This window comes from Branchiostoma floridae, chromosome 18, assembly GCF_000003815.2.
Source record: "Branchiostoma floridae strain S238N-H82 chromosome 18, Bfl_VNyyK, whole genome shotgun sequence".
Classification (NCBI taxonomy): domain Eukaryota; kingdom Metazoa; phylum Chordata; class Leptocardii; order Amphioxiformes; family Branchiostomatidae; genus Branchiostoma; species Branchiostoma floridae.
The window spans coordinates 4,381,480-4,390,578 of NC_049996.1; the positions used below are offsets into that span (position 1 = coordinate 4,381,480).

Here is a 9,099-nt window from a genome sequence, read left to right on the forward strand (position 1 = left end):
TGCCTCAGGTAACTCCTTCAGGTGTTGCCACTGGAGTACTTTGTTATTGCAGTTCATCTTGCAATCAGTGCACGATAGGGCTGGGTACCGGTACTGTGTACCGTTACAAAACCGGTTTTTCTTATTGGACCAGTCCAGAAAAAAACGGACCTGAAAAAATTTGGTGGACCGGATGTTGGACCAATTGGAAAATGAACTGATTATGTGATCAGACATTCACACGTTTTGGGGGTTATCGGTCAAGGTAAATAAAAAGAGCGAAGCAGAGTAGACTCTATAGTAATTCTTACCAACTTTTACAGTCAATTGTACAGAGGTAGCTAGTCTTGTAGGATTTTTAATACACCAGTGGGAGGCGACTACTACACAATACAGATTTCTTTGTAGCAAAATGGACCATTGTTTTGAGTATCGTCCATTCACAAGTTTTCACATACTGAATCAGGTCCAGGTTCAGGTCCGGACCTGATCCTCTGTAACTGAATTTTCTGTACCGGTACCCACCCCTAGTGCACGATGATGTGTACATAACAGTCACTGTTTATCGACACACTGTAGATGGTTCTCTGGCTTGTGTCTACTGTACTCAGCCCTTACTCAAAAACAATTAACATGTTACAAGTACGTTTAACTGTTGCTTGGGAACTTTTCAGTTATTGCTATGACAATGACCACAGCCGTTCTTGTAGTCCAGGTGTTCAGCTGATTCAGGTGTTGGCAATTATAGCTGTAAAAATTCAACAGGTGTTGGCAAACAGGTGATAGCAGAGCATGTGCTACACCTGAAGCTTGCCAGCTACAGTAGGTGCCAGGTGGCACTGAGACAGCTGTTACTTTTTTTTCTGCTCCATCTATGGCAACTGAAAATGATGCTTGTGAAAATGCAACTGATGAACAGAGTATTTAATATAAACACAAAGTCCTGTGGCATCCATTCTGGTCTGTGCTGTTAGTACTTTTTGTAACCAGTCAAGATAATCTCTGAGAATTCATTCATTTACAACAAATTTTCACTAACAAACCAAGACTACGTTTGTAATCTATGAAGGTGGCAAAACTCAGCAGTCCATGATGCTGAAAAACTCAGTACGCCGATGTTGTGACTCAGTTTATTTTGCGTCAATCAGTAATAAAGTAAAATTCAGTTCATCCGTATTCACAGCCTCTCTGAAATCTTGTTAAGAGTCCTTCCCTGTATTTTTCTACCTACATGCACTCCATGTTTAATCATCTATGTCTAAGGTGTCTAATTCTTCCTCGATTTCTAGAAGGTCGTCATCTTCGGCGTCAAAAAGGTTTTCGTCTATTGGCACGTCGTCGTTTGTCGGTTCTTCTACGGGACCATTGGACGGACCGTTGGTGACAGGGTTTTCAGTATCGGGAACGATCGCCGCAGCCTGGTCTAGTTTAGTGGATTCATCTGAAAGTAGAAAATTAATTTGCACAAGTCAGTATTCAGCAATCATGATTATACTGCTGCTGGGGTCCCTAATACATTGTACAGGGGTAGGAAGCAGTCGGGTAGTCATCACAAAATCGTTGAAATCAAATAAAATCACTTAAACTGTTTTTTGGGGGTAAAAAAGACATTTAAAACTAAAAATGAGGAAAAGTTGGAATGAGTAATTTAGTCCTTTAATAGGACTAGGCAATAATTCCTCAATTTCTGGAGAGGATTATGCATAAAGTTTGCCAAGCATCCAAAATCCTCAATGTCAACTCAAAAGTACATTAAGTCTGTTTTTTTTTACTACAGTACTAAAAACTAAAAGAAAAAAAAAAACAATACTCAATTTCAGCCTTAAACTTCCAGGAGAGCACATGTTGCCATGATGTTGGGTTTGGTTTTTCTTACAACACTACCAAAAACAGTGACTAGAATCTTCAATATTTGCTCCAAAGCTCAAGAATTCTGAAAGAGCCCACCTTGGGTTTGGAGGGGGTTGGGGTTTTGGTCCCCTCCCCCGGGTATCCTGTCCTTCCCAGCGACCGTCCCCGTCCCGTCGACTTCCCTCGCGGCCATCGCAAATGCCTCCAGGCTCACCTCCATGGCCTCAGTTTCATCCTAGAGGGGTAAAACATGACCTTTAACCTTTGCCAAAGACAGTAGCAACAGTCAATTTGTGCTCATTTTCCTTCATTACTACAAACAAGTACACACACAAATGTCTGACGGAATCTATCATAAAGATGACAATTTAGCATTATAAAAAAAAACTAAAAAAATACTCTCCAACCTTGGCAATAGTCCAGGTTAGGTAAGTGAGTCATTACTATATGCAGGTTCAGGTTTGAAAGCCACATATTATCAGTAGCCATGGGAAAAAAATCATCTTATTTTGATATCAAATCCTTTAGTGGTGCACCAACATACTAAAAGGATGAGGCTAGGAATTCAATGACAATAGCCCTATTGTCCACAGAAAAGATACCCAGGCTACATGTACAAGTGTAAGTTAGGCCTAGGAAACTGAAATGCATGAGGACACTAACATATGTGACTCCACAGCCAATCCAGAAAAAAGGTGAGGCTAAGCAGTTTTTTTCCAAGGGTAGGTCGAGAAACAGGAAACAACATTTTTTCCTAGGCCTTACCAATCTGCACACTGTACATGAGATGCCTCTGGGTACACAGCCCTATTGTTAACCACTATTGTTTCTGTACTGACAAACATACCTGCTCCTCCTCCTGTCTCTGGTGCACATAGGTGGTCTCACCTCCCTCATCATCATCACCCTCCTCCACTAGCTCAGGTCTGAACTCAAACACTTCACGTCCTGACACCTGTCAATCAAACATCAACATCATCATCATCATCATCACCCTCCTCCACTAGCTCAGGTCTGAACTCAAACACCTCACGTCCTGACACCTGTCAATCAAACATCAACATCATCATCATCATCATCACCCTCCTCCACTAGCTCAGGTCTGAACTCAAACACCTCACGTCCTGACACCTGTCAATCAAACATCAACATCATCATCATCATCATCACCCTCCTCCACTAGCTCAGGTCTGAACTCAAACACCTCACGTCCTGACACCTGTCAATCAAACATCAACATCATCATCATCATCCTCCTCCACAAGCTCAGGTCTGAACTCAAACACTTCACGTCCTGACACCTGTCAATCAAACATCAACATCATCATCATCATCATCATCATCATCATCATCATCACCCTCCTCCACAAGCTTAGGTCTGAACTCAAACACCTCACGTCCTGACACCTGTCAATCAAACATCAACAGTCAGTACTTGGCTATGTGTTTTTGTGTCAATCATTGTATTGATGTCAACTTTGTCAGAATCCCAGATGTACAGACAGAAAATATTTGAGACATTTCATTTCACTGGCGTCATGCGTTTTCTGTGTGTTATACTCTTACCATGAGGGTCTTGCCAGATTTGAAGTCTGCCTTCTTCTTGGCCTTGTTGTCTTCCAGTTTTTTCTTCTTCTCCTGGATTTTCCTCTTCTTCCATGCAATGAAGGTCTCCAGAGTTACCCTGGTGGTGTCTGGACCTAAGGCAGCTCTCTATAGTATAGGCAGAGGGAATGTAGAATCAATACACAGAGAAACTGTGGAGCCATTCTAACATACGGTAGAATTCTAAGTATTAAAAGTCAAGTAGCAGGGCTCGAAATTCATTTTTGGGATTAGGTGCACTGGTGCACCCAGCTTAAAAAATTGGGAGCACCAAAAGTTTTTTGGGTGCACCACTTAAATTTAGTAATAACCTAACAATAAAACTTCTATCAAACTCTTAAACAAGTTTCATAACAGACATTTTTATTATCTTTCTAACACTTGGATGTCAAGAATATGATGTATACTAGTATACTTTGATACCTTTACATACATAAACATAAGAAAATATTTGGGTGCACCCACACAAAATAATTGGGTGCACAGCTTCAATTTTGGGTGCACCTGGGTGCACATACACCCAGTATTTCCAGCCCTGAGTAGTAACAGTCAGTCACTCACATATGCATGTACATGCTCATCTTAAATATTTCATCTATCTAGTCTGAGTATCTAACCATTGGGGCACCATAGAAAATTTCACAGCCAGTTTTCTCCAACCCTCTTGGTTGTTTGGTTCTTCCTTGGTTCTTTTTCTCAGTGCTTCATTTAAAGCCATACTGTACTCCAGAGGAAAGGGTTCCAGTTCTGCTAGTAATATTTTTCTGAATCCCAAAATGTAAATGTATCGACCACTTGACATTGAACCTGGACAAGGGAGCAGTTGCATTATAAAGCATCAACCCCTTCAAATACTGTAAATGCAGAAATGTTCGCGGTGGATTAATGTTTGCGGTTTTCCCGGTGACCACTTCACCGCGAACTTTAAACCACCGCGAACATTTTTCTATCATGGTATTAGACTGCAGTCTATGGTGTTACCGCGAACTTAAAACCACCGCGAAAAGTCCTTTCCCCCGCTACCGCGAAATTAAATCCCAGCGAACTTAAATGCATTTACAGTACCCTCCAACCTACCCTGACAGTGACATGTGGTCGTACCTCTTCTTTTACTTTATCTTTAGAATGCAAGTTATCTATAAGTTATAACTAATCTGTGTGCAAATTTGGCACCTTGCACAAGTTACATAAAAAAAACAAGTTGATGTGGGTTTGATAGCCAGGTGAACTGCCATTATTTACTAAAAATGATGACAACCTACCTCTCTCTCAATGAGTTCTTCCAGTGAGATCTCGTCCTTCTTTTCCAGCTTGTTTTCCTTCTTCTTCAGCACAAATCCAGGCGGGAGGGCGTGTCTGTAGATACAGGACTCTCCGTTGGGACAGCTCCAGAACCAGCCATACTTCTCCTGCTCTATAGCTTCCAGGAAGTACTTACATACCTACAGGGGAACATGTACAATACACATTGCCACACTTCTCTTGTTCTATAGAACCTGACCACTCCTCCTGCTCTATAGCTTCCAGGAAGTACTTACATACCTACAGGGGAACATGTACAATACACATTGCCACACTTCTCTTGTTCTATAGAACCTGACACACTTCTCCTGCTCTATAGCTTCCAGGAAGTACTTACATACCTGCAGGGGAACATACAGAAAATACATTTCTACAATATACTTCCCTTAATCTTTATAAACTGCCACACTTCTGTTATTTTATAGAACCTGCCTCATTGCCTCTACAAAACCTGTTACCAGAGTTGTAGCCAGCCTGAAATCCTTTTCCATCCCCTTGATTTTTGAAACCTGTTGGGCGTCCAAGGTGCAATGCTCCTAGGGGTGTCCAGGAGCGTGCTCACCTGGAAAATTTTGAAATCTAGACCCTCTGAAATGCTGTTTCCTTCATTTTGAGGTGTAGATTTTGCTGGTAGATGAAGCTGTTCAACAGCATCTGTTTTGTTAAAAATTACACAAGGGAGATATTATATCTTTACATACAGAATTTTGTCCATCACAGAGGACGGGATGAGCAAAATGTTTTTCTGTCCCCCGCTGCAAAATTCCGTCAAAGGATGGGTGCTGGCTAGAACCCTTCTTGTCACACTTAGAACTCTTGTTCTAAAGAACCTGTCACACTTCTTTTGTTCTATAGAACCTATCATATTTCTCTTGTTGGTCTACACTATATAGAATCTGTCACACACTTCTCTTCATCTGTAGAATGCTCCTCTTGTTCTACAGAACCTGTCACTTTCTATTGTGCAATAAAACAAGTCACTTTTCTATTGTGCAATAAAATGTGTGACTCTTCTACTGTGAAATAGGACTTGCCACGTTTTTTCTTGTTCCATGTATGTTTAGGAACTCCATCCACACTGTTGTACTTACAATCTTGGTTTCGTTGCCCTTCTTCTTGTCAGCTTCCCCATGTTTCTGGTTCACCACCTCCTGCAGTTTGGCCTCATCCCAGTTCTCCATAGTGTCTGAGGAAATAACCAGATAATTACACAGATACTCAAGGATACTACACATTTTAACTTGATATTGGATGTGCAGTAAACATTTATCTGCATGGAATTGGTAATTTTTCACACAATTTGACATACATGGGTTAATACAAAACTCATACAAATAATGGCATCAGCAATCTCCTGACATGCCCTTGGGGAAAGACACTTAACAGAACTTTCCTCACTTCACTCAGGTGAAGATGAGTCCCTAGTTGTGGTTGGGATATTTAAATGCAGGTCCCGTGTTTTAAGACACACATCGAGCACGTTAAGGAGCCCACCACACTTATCGAAAAGAGTAGGAGTTCTCCTCAAACTAGAGTTATGCTGGTTTTCTACACACAAACATACAAACACCACAGAAAATATAAAACTTCTTGGCGAAGGTAATTAGTTTTTATGGATATACAGCTTGCACTCTTCAATACATTTCTGGAATGTTACTCTATAAGGCAGTTTGCCACCAACCAGGTGTGCAATACAAACAGCTAATATTTGATGAAAATCTATACACTATATAATATAGGGTGGCCATTTACACATAATATATAGTGATTCCTACACCCCGATCCCACCTACATGTTTATTCACTGAATCAGCATACCTTTCTCCAGATCCTCGTCCCTGACATCCACATACAGACTCCTCTTCTCACTTTTCCTCTCCATACTCAGGTCATGGGAGAACTTACACTTGTCACCCTTCTTACACAGGCCCTGCTTGAAGAACGCACACACCACGGACTTTGGGTCCACTCCTATGGACGAAGTTACAGATGGTCAAAGTTGGTCTTAATCAGTTCAGTCTTAATACAATTTACACAATACCAAGAAACACACATAAAACAGATGTAAAATATGGAAACAATGCAAAGACTGTAAAAACAGTACTGTAATTCCTGACTTTTTCAATGTACTTCTATGTTCACGGTTTTCACTGTGATGACTGTAACGTGAAGCTATCATTACTGATAACAAATAATATAAGACTAAGAGACTCTTTCGTGTGCAACTGTTGCCACCGTGAACATTCAGTACTGAGAGTGAGAACAAGTTAAATTTTCTCAGTCAGACTGCGAAAGTTTGGTACCGAGAAAAATAAGTGTATTACAAAAATTTGCCAGCTTTCTTCAAATGTTTCTATCTTAAAGTTGTAACTTTTCTCTTATTTAGACCTTGACAAAACTAGATTCCAGTTTCTCAAATAAACAATCCAAAGGCTTATCTGCATATGACAATGCACGAAGTATGTTTACAGAAAAGAATCTTGAGAAAAGAATCATGCTTGGTACAACACAGCTCTGTCTCCAACTTTAAGCTTAATTTCTTTTCCAATCCATCATTGTTCGAGAGCCCACTTTGTTAAATCTGTCAATTGAAGCTGACTAAAAGTAAAAACACATTTTAATCAGTTTCATGTCAGAAAACTCAGGTGGGGTGACATTTTTGTTGGTCTCATCAAACAAACTTCCATCTCTGAACACATGCCTGGTACAATGTTTGAACCCTCACCTTTCCCTAACTTCTGCTGTGTAGCTGCAGGTCTGAAGAGCTTGTTCAGCTCCTCAGCTTCCTTCTTCTTCTTCTCCTTCTCAAGTTTCTCCTGCTCCTTCTTCTCCTGGAGTTTCCGCATGTCCTTGGCCGTGCCTCCGACCTTGACCTGGTGCGTGACATGCTGGATGAACTTCTGCTGCTTGTTGCCCTTCTTGTTCTTCAGACCAAAGGTTTTATCCTGGAAAAGGTATTCATGGTCATAAAGTTACCATTAATCCACCAATCAATCCATCAATCGTCTGCCTGCTTATCATTCCTGGTCATAAGACCAAGCTTTATCCCTTAAGAGCAGTGTTTAATATCATAACAATTGCAAAATAATGTATAGATGACGTAATTCAGCCATTGTTTTTTTGTCAAAACAATTTTTTTCATTCTTTCATTCACTGGGATTTTGTGGATGGGTATGTTTAGATCAACACTGCATCTCCTACTAGGCTAGTGAAATTTCTCAACTTAAAAGTTAAAAGGTTTTATGCTGAATATCAGCACTCCCATAGAATTATTCAAACTTTCAATCAAAGCTGGAATTGAAGTGACCTTGCCCTAATACCCAATCTGGGTGGTTTGAGGGAGGAATAATATACACAGTGTGTTGTGCTCCAAATCTGATTTACCTTCATCAAAGAATATTCATGATGTCACGTTTACCCAGAGTGGGAAGTAACGCACAGGTTCTGAAATCCTGCTCTAAAGATTCTGAAAATCATGATCAACTGTTTTTTTTTTCAGTTACTGTAGAAGATGTATTGTTCTGCCAATTCATTCTAGTGATGCCGAGTGAAGAAGATAACTCGTGATCGATGTCACAAAACGTCTGGCAGCAAATCTTAGATCTTTTATCCACTTGTACTTATACTAGACATTGATTTTGCTTTTAAACATTTTTCTACCTAGCCTAGTTGTCTAAATTTCATAAGCATTCTAAACTTTTGTGCCTCAAGACATCATAGGAGTAAGAACAAAATTTTGGACAATAGGGATTCTAAAAATAGATACACACATTTACATGCATGTCAAATGGTGTCAATGTTCTCCCTTTGACATAAAAGATTGTTGATGGACACAAAAAGCTGGTTGTTCCTTGCCATTGTTAAGCCACAGCCTTGTTGTCCATACAATTTGTGTCAAAAATTGTTTTATAAAAAAAAGTTATAAATTTCGTTGACGTAAGCAAAACAGCCATGACGTGATGTGTTTGAGAATATCTAATATTTATTTTGTTTCAGTATCCAACCAATGGCGATGGGCTTCACAGTGCACGGGGAGGTCGGATTGTCAATGGGTTGGTAACGTAATTATGTAAGATTTGTGTCGGATTTTCACATTCAGATTTTCCGATGTTGGATCCGACAGAAATCCAGAAATCAGGCCAAATCAATGGCGCCCGCCCATTGTTTTTCCGTCAGTCTTCCGATGCGTTCCCAATAGATGTTGGAAATGTGTCGGTTTTAACGCACCGACTGGAGGTCACTTGAGGTCATGACAGGCGTCAGGCCCCGATAACAGGATAATGTAGGAATATCTCGATATGAATAAACGAGCTACAGAGTTGATACTGTTTTGTTGAATACATATTTCCATTTATGTTACATT

At 40.2% G+C, this 9,099-nt stretch overlaps 1 protein-coding gene across 1 annotated transcript in view; it reads right to left on the minus strand.

Annotated features, from left to right (window-relative positions):
- Positions 1-894: 894 nt before the first annotated feature.
- LOC118405299 (zinc finger CCCH domain-containing protein 15-like) overlaps positions 895-9,099 on the minus strand; it is an 11,960-nt gene continuing 3,755 nt past the window's right edge. The window contains exons 2-9 of the mRNA XM_035804731.1: positions 7,462-7,681; positions 6,555-6,707; positions 5,829-5,923; positions 4,698-4,877; positions 3,397-3,543; positions 2,678-2,785; positions 1,927-2,065; positions 895-1,420 (exon numbers count right to left, since the gene is read on the minus strand). Of these exons, the coding sequence (XP_035660624.1) occupies positions 1,224-1,420; positions 1,927-2,065; positions 2,678-2,785; positions 3,397-3,543; positions 4,698-4,877; positions 5,829-5,923; positions 6,555-6,707; positions 7,462-7,681 (1,239 nt within the window). The 3' untranslated portion in view covers positions 895-1,223. The remainder of the gene's footprint in view (positions 1,421-1,926; positions 2,066-2,677; positions 2,786-3,396; positions 3,544-4,697; positions 4,878-5,828; positions 5,924-6,554; positions 6,708-7,461; positions 7,682-9,099) is intronic.